Below are 18,209 nucleotides of genomic sequence, written 5' to 3'. Positions count from 1 at the left end.
CTAGAAACAATGTATACATCATCACTTTTCTCTACAGGATTTCTAAAGCAGCAAATATATCTGCAAGGCTGTGCTCCAAGCAGATTTTCTGCTGGCTCTAAGTGAGGTCCTTCCTCTTAAAACTAAAGGTGTTTAAGCCAGATATGCAATTAAATTCTTCTTGGGCAAGCGATGTGCTTATGTATACAAAGCAAAGAACAACATAGTGGTTGCTGGAAGCAAACTGAACAAAACCAGAGGAATGTGAGAAAGGTAACCTGTGCCCATGGAAACAGTGGCATGATTGTGCCAAATTCCAAAGCAACATTCCTGCTCAGGCCGTTGGACACAATCCATGTGATGCTGTAGCCCTTGAGGGCTTCAGCTTATTGAAAACCAAATACATCAAAGTGTGAATTTCTTTATTTAAACAAACAAATCCACTTTAGGCTAAAAACAAATGCACAAACCCCACCTTACTGTACTCTATATATATCTGGTAGAATAAGTAGCTAAAGGTCTAACCTTGTAAGCAGTTTAATCAATCTCCTAAAATGTTATTTTAAAAATCCTTATATTCTGAAATGCAATAAGTCAAGAAGTAATTTGATATGTTCTTAAAGATTTACTATAATTAATTATGTTCTTAAGGTTTCTAGATAAACAGTGGTTTTCTCTTAAAATCAAACAGCCTTCGGTTAGCCAGAGACGGGTAAGATTCCTCAAGGGAGGAACAACCTAAGACAGGCACAGTCACGGGGGGGCCATCAGGTAAGAAATTGGGGATCAACAGAGGTGAGGCTTAGAACCTCACCCCCCATTTTGAGAGAAATCTTCTGCATACGTGGATGTTTTGTTGCCCTTGTCTAGCTTGGATTAATACTTAGTCTATAGGCACAGACCTGATCATCTACATTTGCCCTCTTACAGCACTAAACTATGTTTTCTACCTTTATCTTGCATCTACTTACCACTTCAGCATTTCATTAAAAAAAAATAAGGGAGAAATGTGGGATTCACATATAAATCAAGTATAAAAATCAAATGAATAATCAGAAAAAAAATCAAACAGCCTTCATTGTGTTTGATTTCTTATTTATGCTTTTTTGGTTGTTTTATATTGCCCTCATCCCCCCCACCCCTTTAAGATAAACATGCATTTTTAAAATTGTGATAAAATATACATAAGAAAATTTACTTTTTAAACCATTTTTAAGTGCACAGTTCAGTGGCATTAAGTACATAATGCTTATACCATAGAATTTAAATTGCCTTCACCTTTTGAGATTCAATTCTGTACCTGTAAGATCTGGCTGGAGTCTACAGTCTACTTCATGGGTTTCCCATGAGCATTAACTGAGGACAAACACAAAGTGCACTAAAATGTTATCTTCTTACTTTCTAATCTTTAAAATCAGGCTTCTTTGGAGCTCGTATGAAAATAACCTTAAAGACCCTCTAGGTGAGGGCCTAAAAGGTTTTCTAATGAATGCAATCTGAATTTTAAGTTTGAACTCTCAGTATTTATTTTGACTACTTATTACTCTGTAGCTTGGGTTTTATTCCACAGCTGATTGAGATGAAATTTATTTTGCTAAATACTTGCACCATTTACAGGAAGACATTTAACAAACATCTGAACATGTTTATTTTTCTACATTCAAGCTTTCTGCTTTTAACGGTCCTGAATTACATATCCATTTGCTAAAGATGTTAAACTAGTTGAAGATGTCTACTAAAACAAAACCAGGAAAATAGAATTTGAACACGTTAGAGAATTATCTGTCCTTATAACCTGGTATTTTAAAATACTTACTAGTTATTGCTGTGCCAATGTAATACATTTCAGTCAAAGAATCTACTATCTGTTTGAGATTCCTCACACAGCCAACAGCTAATGCTACAAGTAACTCAAAACCAGCATTAATGGTAGCTGGTGAACTACAGACTGGAATAGCCTGTTCAGCTGGCAGTTCTCCATTTCTCATATACTGCAGGTAAACATTGGATGCAGGGAAGATGAAATCATCAATTAATTCCTACAAGAGTTCAAAAAAGGATTATATATTAGCAATGATGTATATTATATACTTAAATAATGTTGAAATACAGAAATATGTGATATATATATGAAGTGATGTGTATGTAATTTCCTTTTTTTAAATTTTTTATTTATTTTTTTGTAGATAATTATTTTTTATTGAAGGGTAGTTGACACACGGTATTACATTACATTAGTTTCAGGTGTACAACATACTGATTCAACATTTATATACATGACAATTCTAGGTACCAGCTATCACCATACCAAGCTGTTACAATATCTTTGTAATTTCCTTTTTTAAAGGAGAGAAACAATGTCATTACTTGTCAGAATTCAAGATCTTATTACATCTCAGAAAACTTACTTGCATTTCCTAATAACAAGATCCCTTTCAAAAACACTATTTACCACCATTAACAAGCATACAGTAGTATCAAGAGCGAGATTAACTGTAGCACTTAACAAAAAAGATGGTTTTTGTTTTAAGTTACTACATATGTAAAGAAATTCATTTAAGAAATATGATAAACAAGACGCAGTCTTACAAAATAGATGTCTCATTTTAAAGTCTGAAAAAGTGAAAAATTCATTTTTAAAATAAAAAAATTAAGTAGTGCTTATGTACCTAATAAAATACATAGTACTGAAATGTACTAACAAAATTTGGAAACTATTTAAAAAATTACTGTGACCTCTATAAAGACTCCTAAAAATAAAGTCAAGATAATACCCCAAAGGAGTAACACTACTATCAGACAGATTTGCTAAATAAATATTTAGAAGGGTATGATCTAGCTTAGAACCAAGAAGGAACTTACTTTAATAAGATTAGCACCTCCTTTTTCACAACCAATATGATACTTTTTCTCAGGGGTTTGGAAGGCCAGTAACTCTTTTGTTACACCAAGGTGGCCCTCCAAGATAGTCTCTTCAACACCTGTTTCACCCGTTCTTTTAACATCATCCTGCCAAAAAAATAAAATAAAATGCCAACTTATGAAAGGGAACTAGAGGATGGAAGGAGCCAGAATAAGACAATGACGGACAGACATGAGGTAACTCCCCTAAACCTTTCCACTCTAAGCAAGTTTAAGTTCTCTTCAGAACTTTCTAGAAGTAGGCTTTATGAATCACTAGGAGAAATGCTAACCTGAAGGCTAAAAGCTACAAATCTCTTCAGAAATAAATTCTCATATAATTCTAAGTACAAAGTACCACATGGTAAGATCAAGAGTTAAGTAATAGTCTATAACTCATTTTTGATGAAAGTAATTTAATACTTTTTAAAAACATGAAAATTTGCAAAAAAGGCCCAACATTCTAACATGGAAGCCTAAGATCAATACAGTAAGTCTCAAATAAAGCAAAGCATTTTATGAAACTAGTTGTGCATTCATTCTGTGAACTACGAGTTATTAATATCCACGAACACAAGAGTTGGTCATTTTTATTACTCTTTGGTATTTTTCATTTTAACCAAAATGCTCAAAACTATGAACTATTAATAAAACATTCTTTTTATTTTTATGATACACAGTATTAAATGCAACTTACCCTAATTCTTTTGAGCCAATCAATTTCATTATTAAGAAGAACTTCAGCATTGGGTATATTAATATTACTATTATAAGCATAATTGAGAAGGTGCCTTAAAAGAGTAAAGTAGTCGCCTGAATGTTTAGCTCTCTCTCTGGCTGTGCTCTGAAACAATCAAGTAGAATAAAATGAATTTACATGTTTGTGCTCAGAATCCACTTTTTAAAAACACAGAGTTAACTAGAATAGATGACTAAAATAGTATGGGAAATTATTGATATTTTACTTATTAACTATAGACTGCTCAAATTTTAATACAAGCAAAAACCATGTATTCCCGAATGTTCCCGGTTTAAAGGATGAATTACATTGATATGCAAATTAAAAAATGTCTCACCCCCAAAACGGTAAAGAGCAGAGTAATGAAGAAAAGTAGAGGCCTGTGTCCCATGCAACATCTGGTGCACATTAAAAAGAACTGCTCCTGTGCCACCTGGCGAACAGTTCTGAAATAAAAAATGTTTCACATTTAACGTATTATTTTCATGAAGAAGAAAAAAAGATTCCAACATTGTTCTCTTGGTGTGGGTGTGGGTAATATAAGGGGTAGGTAAAATAAAAGTAGAAATACAAGGTAACATCCCCTTAAGCCAGCAACATATAATAGAATAACTTATTAGGCTGTGTGTCAAGAACTATAACCTCAAATTGTAACTGAAGAGTTTAACACCCCATTTTTGTTGTAACAGGATGAAAATGCTCTTCTAGTTAAAAGAGGCTCTACAATGAGCCTTATTTGTATTTTTGGCCTTTTACAGAATTTTTCTTGTTGTCCATTGGAGCAAACAACTGTGTAGGAATTCTGTTGCAATTATAGTAAGGATATTGCTTTAGATGTCCCTTATATTCTACTTGTGGTTCCCAAAGCATGGTCCCTCGATCGGCTACAGACCATGTTCTCTCTATGTGAACTTTTAAAAAATGCAAATTCTTAGGTACCACCTGCTGAATCAGAAATACTGAGGGTGGAACTCAGCAACTTGTGCTTCAATAAATTCTCTGGTGATCCTAAAATGTGCTGAAGTTGAGAACCATTGTCTTGTAAAACATTCTCGGATGACCCACAGGAAAAACTTATCGCTGGTTACAATATTTGGAATTTTACTTGATCATTATCAATCTTAAAAAAAAAAAAAACACTACATATACGACATAGATCCCACTAGAATGCTCCAAGAGGGCAGGGCCATGTATTTAGTACTGTGACTCCAGAAACCTCGAACTGTATCTGGCATATAACAGGTGCTAAGTAAGAACCAGTTAACAAATGTGTAAATACTGCTTATGAGATGGTGGTCTGTCTCCATTAGAAAGTAAACTCTTTCAGGGAAAGCTTTGCTTTTGCTTTGTTAATGCCCGGCACTGGAACATTTGACATATGGAAAACGCACAAAAATTAACTGCTAAGCATTTATGTATCACGTTTCCATCTTTGTGCTGATAGCTTACAACCAAACTTACACTTCAATGAAAAGGACTTGATAAGCATCCACTCTGTGTACAAAACCTCTCTTGGATGTTTTTTAGGTTTCTGAAACCTGTACATGATGCTATAAGCCAGAGGGACTTTAGAAGCTTTGTGGATTGAGTTTGGTGGAACCCAAGTAAACTGAAGAAAGAAGGACCTAGTTTTCCGGGGAGAAGGTGCGTAACTTTTTTCTCTTTTTTTTATTAAGGTATCATTTGATTGACATACAATCTTATGAAGGTTTCACATGATAAACATTGTGGTTACAACATTCACCCTTATTATCAAGTCCCCTCCTCTACTGCAGTCACTGTCCATCAGCATTGTAAGATGCTATAGAGTCACTACTTGTCTTCTCTGTGCTATACTGCCTTCCCTGTGACACCCCTACATTATGTGTAAGATGCATAACTTCTACCAGATTTTCTTCGTTATGTGTCATTCGTGCTGTCCTAGTTTTATATTTTAAAAAGTGAGGTATGCAGCCATAATAGAGTGAGAGGTCTATAAATAGTTGGTGCCTATCAGATCCTGATGAGAGCTCCCTCACACATGCAGGATTCTGTAATGATTCAAAAGAAATGCTATCTATCAACAAATCCTGTGGCCTCTACGTTCACAACATATTTAACATCTGATAATTTCTTACCAATACTGCCACACTTCCAACCACTGTCATCTTTTATTTGATTAATGAAATAGCCTAACTGTTGTTCCTGCCACTCTTTAACTTATTCTCAACAAAGCAAACAGAATAAACTTAAAGTATGAACTCAGAGCACACCATTCCTCTGCCAAAAACCCTCCAATGGATTCCCATCTTACTCAGGGTAAAAATCAGTGTCCTTACAATGACCTATAAAATGCTTACAGGCTGTTTATTACCTCTCTGACCTCACCTCCACACTCTGCTCCAGTCACATTTCCCTGCTAGTTTTTAACATGTCAGGCATGGTCCAGCTTTGGGACATTTGTATCTACTCCTTCTGCTTAAAACACACTTCCCCCATTATCTAAACACATCACTAACTTACCCTTTCAGAGCCTTGTTTAAAGGTCACCTTCTTAGGGTAGTCTTCTGTAACTAGCTTATATACAATGAAGTCCACTGACAGCCTACTCCTTACCCCCTTTTCCTGCTTTATTTCTCTTCACAGCATTTATTACTATCTACTATACTATTACTTTCCCTTATGTCTTCCCTTCCCACTCCCTATCCTTTTCAGTTAGTACACAGGCTCCAAGAGGGCAGATACCTTTTCTGTTTTGTTTACTGCTATATCCTTAGTAGCTAGCATAGTGCCTGGTCCATGATAGGCACTTGATAAATTATTTACCAACAAGACTGCTTACCACATTATAATCTGACACTAAGACCCTGGCATCAAAGACCTTCTGTAAACTGACTCCTACCAACCTCCTTTACAGTATTATTCTTTATTCCTCTTCTCATATCAAACCAGACTACTCAGCTCTGTCCTGAAAGCACTATGTCAGGAGAGGCAAACTCAATGCCTACATGTATCAGAGAGGTAACATAAAGGAGTTTAATGGGGTATAAGGCAACAGGTGCTGGAGGGGGGCTGGAAAAAAGATCCTTAAAGGAATTCAAATCCAACCGAGAGTGAATTCAATAAAATAAGGTTAGCATGGTGATGTGGAAGGAGACTTCATCTAAAAGGAACAGAGGAGGTTTGGGAGATTTTCTGAATCTAGGAATAAGGAAAATTTACCAGAAAATGTGGCATTTAAGTTGAAAGTTACGAGTAAAAGCAAGAGATAAATTGTAGCATGCTTATAAACAATTATTTAAATGTTTAGATTTAGTTCAAAGGCAGTGGGAGACATGGAAAGATTTTAAGAAGGAAAACAACATGATCACAAAGATTACCCTGCCTGCAGTATGGTCAATAGATTAGAGTTAACACCTTAGTGCAACACTAGGGGTAGAAGATTAACGATATTGTGGTTGTCCAGGCAATGGGCGCTGGTTGCTTAAACGAGGATAGAAGCAGTATGAAGAGAAGATCAGTGTCCAAAAATACAGGAAGTAAAAACAATATAATGGGGAGTGAGGGGGAGAGCACTGCCAATGCCCACCTTCCATTTTTACACACATATATATATCATCCAAACATGAGCTCAAATGCTACATTCTGCACAGAACCTTTACTTCTGTTCCTTCCAGGTAGAAAGTAACTTACTCCTCTTCCAATTCCCAAAGTTCTTGCCTTTTATGATACTAATTTCTGTCTCAAAGTTCCTTGAGTACAAGCTTATTTGACTTTGGACTTCCACTGCCAAGCACATAGTATGGACACACATAATTTGCTGGTGGATTATAATTCTACAGAGTCAAATTGTGGCAGAAATTAATTAGAACTTGAGATGTATACCTTGTCATTTCACTTCTATCTTAATCCCATCATCAGCAAGTGAGAAAATATATGTGGGATACGCTCTGTAAATAGCTATACTGTATAGCTACTATTAGTAATATGATTGATTATTGGTTAGTGACATGTTGAATAGTTATGATGAATAATCATATATTCAAGTATAAACTCTACCGAAGGCCTTGGGGCCAAATGTGTTTGGGAATTCAGATTTTAGAAAGGTACTGCCAACAAATTATGTTCAGCTCAGGTTTGCTGTCAAGTTCTCACAGACTAGAAATCAGGGATTTTGAACTTGCAGTAGATACTCTGGTATTTATAAAATGATTGAGAACTGCAGGGCAGGGTAAGAGTTAAGTATCAGAGAAGAAAATCAGATATGTAAAACCAAAAAGGTTTTAAATATAGAAGACCTTTTTGTTGCTGAAAAGAACAGAGGATGAAATGAAGTGCTGGACACAGTACTTCAACCCGTGTGCAAGGTTCAGGAAAGAGAGGAATGAAATGGCTATAATTTCCTATAGGGGGGATTTTCATAAGGAGTAGAGGCAGAAAACATGTTAAGCCAAGTTCCTTAATACTTAATAGGAAAGGAAGTGGAACAAGTTCCTAATTTAATATTTAAAAATCAAAACAGAGTAAGAATTTGTTACCTCTGGGTCTGACTTCATTAGGTCTACTGGCCATCATCTTTCCTCTCCTCTTTCCACTTAATAATATTATCCAAAGGAACTAGACTTACTCAGCCTATTTATACCTTTCTTAATATAACAAAGTTGTCCAACAGTGACAGTCTTCTCAAGGAGATAGCAGGCTCAACCTTATTTGGGGGGATCCAGTCAAAGGAGTTTCTGAACAGACTGGACTTATGTTTTCAAAGAAATTACGGAGGAACTTCTAAAATAGTAGACATTCCCACTAAATTACTTTACAATGTCCTTTGAAGTGAGTTGAATCTATTCCATTACATCATGTACATTAAAAAAAAAAGCTTTATTTACCACTACGCTTCATTTCAGCACACTGCTTATTTTGACTATACTGACTTTTCATCAGTGATATCCACCACTGTGGAATGGCATATGACAGAATAAACAAAGTGAACATTTCTGGCCTTTTCACAAAATGTACCTAAGACAGATAAATTACATATTAACAATGACACTAATTAATGCTTGAGTTTAAAGGTTAACTTACGAAGGCCAGGATTAGACTGATGTAAGAGGATGGAAACCAACATTTGCTACAAATCTGACTGATTTGCACAAAAAGAAGTCCAAAGCAAAATTAATGTCACTAATTAAATGCTCTTGAATTGAAAATGGGGGCTTTATAGTTTGTCATTATTCTTAGTGTGAAATGCAGAAGTTCTCACCATAGTCGTACCTATGAGTATCATATTGAATGAATAACTTCACTAAAAAAGGAAAACCCTTGGTATTTAGGTATCCAAGAGGAGCCTAATATTCTATTTAAGTCCTGTCAACCGAATTCTTAAGGTCAAACTAAATTCTGGACTTAAGAGAAAAATTAATTTTACTTTGAGAATTAACGTTGGCATTTTGCAGAGACTAAAACCAAATAAATTTAGGTGCAGGAAAAATATGGTTGAAAATTTTTTTCTGAACATTAATATGCTTTCGATACAATACTTGATTTCTGGGACAAATTTTGTCAGCATAAATTAATTCATTTCTGCTTGCAAAAATAAGATCAGGTTTCTTACAATTGAAAAAGACACTTACTTGCTGTGACAGTGCAATAATAGGTCAATAATGAATGTCTGCCAAGCCTTTTCTTTACTAAGAGCATCTAAAGCTGTCGGAATCAAGGCAAAACATAACGTCATCACTTCCAATGCTTCACAGCAAACCTGTTCGTCTTCCAAGTCCAGCTCATTGCCTGCATTGGTCTGTAAAATTATAGCCAGGGGCAAATTATCTAGAGATGCATTTAAGAAAAATCCCACACAACCTCAAGTCAGTGCTTAAAATTCACCTACTGAAACAATTTGGCCTCAGCCCCTTTACCTGCAACTCATGAGGCCTTTTAATTATGGTGTGGAAAGTGAAGTCTAATTCCAGTATTCTGTTGCACCCCAAAAAGGGCTAAAGGAGCACACAGAGCGTACCACCTTCTTCTTTGTCCTGCAGGCTCCTAGAGACCTTCTGAACCATCCACCCTCCTTTCTCAAGAGGCATGCAGGCAGTACAGTCAGCTACTTCTGAGTAGTTCCACTATGCAGCTTACCTACAGAGCCATTTTAGTTGAGAGTAATTGCCTGGGACAATTGTTTAGGGAGGTTTTGAAGGTTTTACAACCTAAAATATGCTTGGGTAGGTAGCCAATAAATTCTTATCTGGCTTTATAAAAAAGTGGTAATTATAGTACATACCTGAAAAAGAATAGGCATTCAGGTATCAGCTGAATGAATACCCAAGCTCTGTACAAGACAGAAAGCTACAGGACACCAATGTACATCCTGGGCAAATCAGGGTTATGGTGGCCATAAAAAGGGAAGCTCTACTGAGCTGGAGAAGTTCCTGTAACTTAATTTCCTCTTCTAAACATGCAGCAGGGCCAGCAGGGGCATGTAATACGACAGGGAATCAGAGTAAAACAAAGCCCTTCTTTTATAGATAACTGGCTTAATCTAAGGGAAGGTGAGGAATAATACCTAATTGGCTGACACTTTACTTTTGACTGCTTTAAGAGAATTACAAATACTTAAAAGCCATACTGTAACTGACAGTTACCTAAACGAAAATTTACACAGGACAGAGAAAGATGACTAAAGAATAAAAAGACAAGGAGAAAGCAAATTCAGCATGAGACAATTACACCTAACCCCAGTGAGAAGTAGAAAAAGACAGTTTCATATTTTATAATAGCAGCCTCAAGGCAGGATTCTGAAGTACTTTATTTTCACAATATTTTCACTGTAACTATAGCTACCAATTTGCAACCATTAAGATGCAAATGATTAGATTTTTAAAGATAGCAGATATATAATCCAGTCACATGAATGACTAACATTTATTCAGAGGGAATGTATTTCTGGGATAACTCTTACCTTCTCATAAATTTTAGTGATTTCTTCATTCGGGCTAAATACTAGCTGTAATGCTCCACATCCTGATGCCCAGATAATTTTTTGTATAGCTCTAATTACACAAATATCAGGCATATATCTTGAAGCCTGTAAGATAATGAGTAATTAAAACTGCTGATAGACTATTAATCACTAGGAAAGCAAAAATGTTTCTCCTTGTAAAGGAAATAGGAATGGCCATGACACAGTACCATTGTCTTTAGGTTCCCAAAGTTACCTTTGTCCCATTTTTTTTGTTTAACAGCAATACTTCTCTCTCCAGGTTATTATCTGGCCCTATACTACAATTTCCAGAAGAATCTTAAAGACTACAAAGGTGATCCAACCATTCCACTTCCAATATTTTTTACCGATAGAAATAAGAACCTATGTCCACACACTTGTACAGAATGTTCACAGCAGCTTTATTCACTGCCAAAGAAAAATCCATATAACCTTCACTGAGCATATGGATAAACATAACGTAGAATACTAATACTGTTATACTACACACAGCAATAACAAATAATGGACTAATGGGCCACACAAGACAGATAACTCTCAATGTCATCATTCTGAATCAAAGAAGCCAGATGAAAAGGACACACTGTATGAATTCACTTGTATAAAATTCTAGAAAATGAAAACTACTATATAGTGACAGAAGATCAGTGGTTACCTGAGGTTGAGAGTGGAGGCATAAGTGGACTACTAAGAGGCATATGGAAAGAGTAATGGAAATGTTGTGTGTCTTCATTGTGGGGGTGGTCTCAACACATATACATTGATCAAAATCCACTTAATTATATATTTTGAAAGGATATTGGTTATTGTACATAAAAACGATTAAAACCAGAAAGTAGTAATATTAGTACTGGATAAAATTCACGTTAAGGGAACTTTACCTAGACTGAGACAGTGATTAAAGTGAATGGGCCTAGGAAAATTAAGCCACAGATTACAGTAAAGGTTATTTCTAAAATTAAGCAGAGAATCAAAAGCAGAAAGAACCGAACCTTCCAGGATTTCAAAGCTTTAAAATTTTAATATTTACCTCATCAGATATTTGCTGAGCAAGACGAATTGACACATTTCTAAGCATGCATTCAGATGATGGATTAGGAATGCTCTGAAGGGCAGTTTGTAGCACCACTGCTTGATCATGAGTGACTTGGTTGATCTGAGCAAGAAAAAAAAAAGATAACCATTTTACTTGGAGTAATTTGTAAATAACCCAACTCAACCATTTGCTCCTCATTCACCACCACTCCCTCAGGATAACCTCCTTCCACACACACACACAGTAGAATCTATGGTGACTTACACAAGTATTGCATATTGCCAACAACGTGGACTGGACTTCCTTTTTTACTTGTGCACTGGAGTGCCATGCAGCCCACTATAAATTCCCAGTCTAGGTCAATCTAACTTGTGTCACTCCATCTGGGCTCAGCATAAGTTGTAGGGATAAGCTATAAAGTGAACTGACTGGTTCCCACCCTATCTAGAGACTCAGTAAAGTGCTCTGTGTGTTTCACATGCATGCGCCTGGGCAGACCCTGCTCCCATTTCCCTGGACCATCAACTTCTTCTTTACAAAGGAGAAAATTTAAGGAATATCAGTAAGAGAATGAAAGTACCAACATACATAAGGTACCACTGTTTCACTTAATAGTATAAACCAAGTTTTTAAATCCATAAGAAAAAACAAATTACCTTTAAGTAGTTATTAACAAGACAATTCTGACTGCCTTTCAGGTAGTAACTTGAAAGTCATAATATTCTAAGTATTCCCACAACAGTATTTAAGACATGTCTGTTTCACTAATTTTGCCTTTACCTACCTACTGACTGTGCTCTCCTTAAAATGAGAGACTATTATGTACTTTTGTATACACAGTGGCACATTTTCTGAATAAATATTGGAGAAAAGTGAATGAGGGAAGCATATAATTGGGTTCTGTATACTTCATTAAGCACTTGTGTCAGGGACCATGCTAAGGATCTGTTTTTATCTTAACAATAGCCACTTTTTTATCCTAACAAACAGGGGACCCTCAACACAAAACAATATGAAGACTTAGGTCATTTTTTATCCTTTTTAACAGACTATTTCTAACATATTATGAAACTGGAGAGAATAGTATCATGATCTCCCATGTACCCATTTACCCACCTTCAATTATGAACAAAGGACCAAAACTGTTTTATCTAACTAACTACTCCCCACCACTTTCCATCCCTTCCCCACTGCAGGATTATTTTGAAATAAATCCTGGCTGTACATAATTTTATCTTTAAATATTTCAGCAATTATCTAAAAAAAAAAAGGGGCGGGGAAGGAAGGGGGAGTCCCTGCTTCCTTTTAAACATAAGTATCATCATCACACATAAAATAATTTTAAGTGCTATTATCACTTTTATCTCAACATTCCAATTTCCCTAAGACCTAAGCCATTTCTGAAAAAGAAAATCTATATTCCTGAAGCTTTCAGCTTCTGTAAGTAACCTAGTAAACCATCACTTCTGATGCATACAATAGAATCAAATTTTAGTCAGAATTAAAGGCATAGTTTGAGCTCTCATAAACAGTCATCAAATTCTGTCAATTCTGTCATGTCTTGAGAAGTTTCAGTAAAATGGATCAAGGACTCCACCAAGGTAAAGACAGTCAGAACAGGCTTAAAATAGGAGATTAAGCCTGTCAAGGAGGGAAGAGAGGTTGACAACAGGCTAAATCAACTGTATCTTTTTTACTGCTACCTCTGTCTTTATGTTACATGGAGTTTTTTCTTATTAGCTTTAAAATAACTGAAAGCCAAACAGGACTTAGGGGGGCAGGGAGGAACTGTCTTTCAAATCAGAGTATATAGTCAATGAAAAGCATTTGTGCTTTTAATACAAATACCATCTTTTAGAAGAAAATCTCTAAAATGAGGTATACCACTAGGAAGGAACTTGAAACATTTTGAAATCAATCCTCAACTCAATGCTTGAGAGTTGCTGGGAAGCTTAACTTTAAAAATTACCATCTTATTCTTACAAAAAGATTTTTATAACTTTTTTATTACCGGTGTCTTGGGATTCACTCCGTCCACACCTGGCTGACAAGCTTCTGCCACAGCACGGACGTGGCCATAGCCAATGGCAGTTAGCAATAGTTTGGCTATTTTCAGAGCATTGAGGTAGGCACCTCTTCGAGTTTCCATATCCGCATTTGGTAGGAAGTTATTTCTGGTTAGCATACTCAGTACAAGGGGTAGGCCACCACTTTTTAAGAAGTGAAACTGAAAATCAGAGGAATCATCAGCCAGGGGTGTACCAGCAGGCATTAACAAGGCATAGACTACCTGGAAAAAAAGGGAGAAGGACTATATTAATAATAGGTTTTAAGTAGTTAACTTTGATTTTCCCTATCATAGCTTCTAAGAAATTTTCAACCATTTCAAGAATATTTCATTATAACTGTATCCATGTTCTTCACATTACTATGTAAAAAGTCAAATGTAAAGAACACAGAATAAATTCAGAAGGAGAAAACCAACCTCTGTTAGGTATAGCACTTGCGAGGCTGAAGGACCAAAGAAAAGCGAGTCAAGAGATGGACTAAGGCTGCTTTCTCCAAGTTTGGCGTGGTCTAAACAAATAGCTCTTAATTTTTCTATTGTTGTGCTATCTGCAAGAAAAAAAGGACACTGTCTAAAACAAAACAATTCATTTGTTCATTATTTCAGTTCAGTTACAGGCTCAAACTCTGCAAAACATAACCTGATCTAGAATTATTAGATAATAGTAATAAATCAAAATCAACTAGGGCTCTTTAATCAATCAACCCAAACACAAATGAAGCAATCTCTTACTCAGAGAAATCAAACCAACACAGCCTCCTCAGCCACTACAGACCAAAAACACTACAATATACTTCAAAAGGAAGTAGTTCTTATTGAAAAGTAACAAACAGAAAAACAAACTCTACATTCCTATTTCTCTATTACATGACATTATGCATATTAACTCGTTCATGTATTATCTAGTTCATTTTACTCAGGTTTAGTGGCACCTTCAATAAAAATGGGAAAAAAAAGGAATACAGGTAGCCCACGCGTTCTGCAAGTTTGTGCTATGCCACTTTGCTTTTATGAAAGACATACATTAATTAGTACCTGTTTTCACTAAAAGAAATATGAATTTTCACTTTTATGAAAAAAGGCCAAAATCAAAAAGAGCTTTCAGTGTTTGTTTTGCAGAGAGCCATTCTAGAGGCAGCACGTACCCTGAGCAGCAAGAGTGTCCCCACCAAGCTTCTTCACCAGGAACTACATTTAGCACCTCAGCATCAAGCCACCATACCTTTTTTAACTGTGTATATGAACATGCGTTTATCTCCATTCATTTTGTGTATCTGTTAGCACGATGTGTCCTAAGATATCAGAAAAGCCTAAGAGAGGTTATTTTTTGGGTACAGGAATGCTCAAAAATATTCTGCTTCTTCAACTCACGCTATTTCAGCTTCACAGGAACCTCTACTTTCTGATAGTGGGAGAAACCTGTAGTGCCTAATGTTCACCTCAAAGCAAGCATAGCTTTGGTTTTTTTTGGCAGGGGAGGGGAAAGAGAGAATCCCATGATACAGTTAAGCATTACCTACCAAATTATTTCCTAGGTAAATGCCCTATGATTAAGGTACCACTTGGTAAGAAAGATTACTTCCCCCACCCCCTCAAGTAAAAGCTGTTTTTTGAAGAATAAAGATAAATGAGATTTCCTTTTACTTTTGCAGGCCTGGAAATAGTAGCTTATCAAAAAATATTCAATTTCTGTTAAAATTATTGGTTTTCCCTATTCTGAAGGCAGTGACATATAATGTAACTAAATGTTTTTAGAATTGTGCGTATCTTATCATTAAATATTCACCCCTATCGTTTTTAATTGGTGAATAAAATGACATTATGTCTGAAACACTGTGTTGTATATTTGAAACCAATGAAAGATTGTACATCAATGATACTTAAAAAAATGACATGTCATTTTTATCAGAATATCAATTTAACCTCTATTTTGGGCATTCAGGTTTTTTTTTTTAATGCTAAAGATCCTAGTGGCCAAATCTTTACAATTATTTCATCAGGAAAAAAATCATGCAAGCAGAAAGAACTGCAAGGTCCAAGACTTCTGACATGCATCTCCAAATTACTCTCTAAAAACATACCAGTTGGTATGCTGTATCTAAGACTGTCTTGCTTGGTTTAAAAATATTGAGTGAAGGATGGGGAATAGGAAAAGAGAAATGAGTTCTAAGAAAAGGAAACAATGAACTCTAAGCAAATCATTTCATGTTGGATTAGTTTATTCATCTGAGGGATCTGAAGCAAATGATTACTACTGGTCATTCTAGCTTTGGCATTCTTAAACGTAAATGATTTTGAGACCCCAATTATACTCACGATCATTTTACAAAATACAGAAAATGAGAAACGTTTAAACCACCCATAATCCTCCAGTCCAGATATAATGAAGGTTTTAATTTATTCCTTTCTAGTCTTCCTTAAAAAAAAAACACCTGAACATAATCAGTTATATGATTATAGCAACATATTATTAGAAAGTACAGAAAACGAGGAATAATACACAGGTTAATGGTACAAAACTTGCTCTCTGAGTCCCAGTTTCCCCATCTTTAAAATACAAATTAAAATAGTAATTCCCTCATAGGTTTAAATGAGTAAGTGTGAGGTGCTCATAATAGACTTAGGCATATTTTAAGATACTAGAGCAAACTCCCTGGAGAAAGGAAGCTCTGAAGAGGCAAAACAACTCATCCTGATTGGTAAAGCAGCATACATTTCAATGACTTAGTATCAAGAGTCTGTTTTCCTGCTGCATGTAGGGGAAGGTCACAGGAATTCCTGAGTAGAGTCTAGGTTTCAAGAGATTAAATTACCTAGAGAAGACTGTGGAATTTTAACAGCAAATTATAATGGAGGAACTTGACTTCAGGCAAAGATTCAGAATGAACTGAGAGATAAAGTCAGTAACTAGGAAAAAAAAGCTGCTAATTCCATCTTGGTATTTCCTTCAACCCCACCTGCCCTTTAAGATACATGCTTGTGTGCACAGACACTAAATGAATACCCAAATGTTACACAGCTAGTAACAGCTCTACTTCCTTTTTTAAGAGCCCCCTACTTCCTTTCTTAAAGAATTGTCTGTGTGCCCAAGTGATACAGCAGATTAACATTTGTTGAATACTGATTAAATACCAGTAACTAGGATAGGGGTTTGCCATACATCACCCCATTTAATCCCTGCAATTCTATGAAATAGTTATTATTAGTCCCATTTTACAAATGAGGAAGCTCTGAGGAACTAAGAAAACTTATGTCTAAGGCCACAGAGTTGCAAATCTGAAGCGATTTGTCTCCTACAATACAATCATTACTAGCTTCTTCAAAGCTGGTTATTTCAAATTTAGGCACCATACTTTGATTATACAAAAATTGGAAAAAGCACCCTAAAATTTCCTGCTTGAGCTTCCTGAAAGAGCTCACTCTTGCCATCTAGTGGCATTATGCTCATATCACAAGAGATACTGAGGTTGGTTTATTTTAAAATATGTTGTGAAGTTTGGATCTGCATCCACAAAGCAACAACAAACAACTGTTACTCGGATACTAGTAAATAAAACAAAACAAATTCTAAAAAATATAACAGATAAGGATTGAATAAAATTGTTAAGTGAAGCCTTAGCTAAGACTCTAACATCTGAAGTGATTCTGTCCCATGGGACTTAGAAAGTGAGAGAGGAAAGGTCAACATGGTGTTTACTTTAGAATAGGGAGATAATGGAAACATAAGACAGTTAAAAATTATCTGGGCCAATTAGTGAACTGTATCAGCAATGAATCCACAAACCTCACTAAAACAAGAATAAATGAATATAAAATATATGAACTCAAAGGGACATACAAACAGGAGACAAAAGAACACTAGAGAAATGGCAGAAAATTATTCAAGGTATAGAGGGGATCGAAGATCGGTGGCTTAACTGAAGCAAGAAGAGCTTGTGGGATTAAGGTCTGGGGCTGGGTTGGGGGAAGAGGGATACCTACGAGTTAGCACCCCACAGGACTCTAGAAAAGCTAAGGGTATGAAAATGCAGGTACTTGGGAAGGTATGCATGAATTAAAGAGCTAAAAACAGAGGTGAAGTGTGCATAAGAAGTTTCTACCCTCTCCCAATAGATCAATGAAATTGGGAAGCAGATTTTTTCACTAATGCCAAGAAAGTTACAAATATGGAATTGAAAAAGATTAAGAAGCTAGATTAGTACCAGTATGAAACTGTGTATGTTGTTTTTCAAACACAGACAGAGATACTGATATATGGGGAGGTGGAGGGGTGTCTGCATGTTTATGACTTCCTCAGTGCAATGAAAAGGACTAGAAACAAGGACTCGGTAGCAATGAGCACACTTTTCCCTTAGACTTTGCTTTCTAAATATCTTCTCCATCATTAGAAGGAGAAATGGATGATTCCAGGGCTAGAACTGAAAAAGCACTGGGTAAGCTTTAAACACTATGTGCCAGAAAGTAATAAAGAACTCAAAAACGAAGAGACTATATAAAAAAGGCATTG

At 35.8% G+C, this 18,209-nt stretch overlaps 1 protein-coding gene across 4 annotated transcripts in view; it reads right to left on the bottom strand.

The window, feature by feature from the left end:
- Nucleotides 1–18,209, bottom strand: part of USP9X (ubiquitin specific peptidase 9 X-linked) — a 139,847-nt gene that overhangs the window by 24,544 nt on the left and 97,094 nt on the right. For all 4 annotated transcript variants that reach the window (XM_057495778.1, XM_057495779.1, XM_057495780.1 and 1 more), the window contains exons 22-30: nucleotides 14,120–14,250; nucleotides 13,646–13,924; nucleotides 11,629–11,754; nucleotides 10,557–10,682; nucleotides 9,229–9,395; nucleotides 3,957–4,065; nucleotides 3,578–3,724; nucleotides 2,842–2,988; nucleotides 1,796–2,018 (exon numbers count right to left, since the gene is read on the bottom strand). In XM_057495778.1, the coding sequence (XP_057351761.1) occupies nucleotides 1,796–2,018; nucleotides 2,842–2,988; nucleotides 3,578–3,724; nucleotides 3,957–4,065; nucleotides 9,229–9,395; nucleotides 10,557–10,682; nucleotides 11,629–11,754; nucleotides 13,646–13,924; nucleotides 14,120–14,250 (1,455 nt within the window). The remainder of the gene's footprint in view (nucleotides 1–1,795; nucleotides 2,019–2,841; nucleotides 2,989–3,577; nucleotides 3,725–3,956; nucleotides 4,066–9,228; nucleotides 9,396–10,556; nucleotides 10,683–11,628; nucleotides 11,755–13,645; nucleotides 13,925–14,119; nucleotides 14,251–18,209) is intronic.

Source organism: Manis pentadactyla, chromosome X (genome assembly GCF_030020395.1).
Source record: "Manis pentadactyla isolate mManPen7 chromosome X, mManPen7.hap1, whole genome shotgun sequence".
Lineage (NCBI taxonomy): Eukaryota > Metazoa > Chordata > Mammalia > Pholidota > Manidae > Manis > Manis pentadactyla.
Note: the sequence above shows the minus strand (reverse complement) of the source record. Positions and strands in the feature narration are given on the sequence as shown.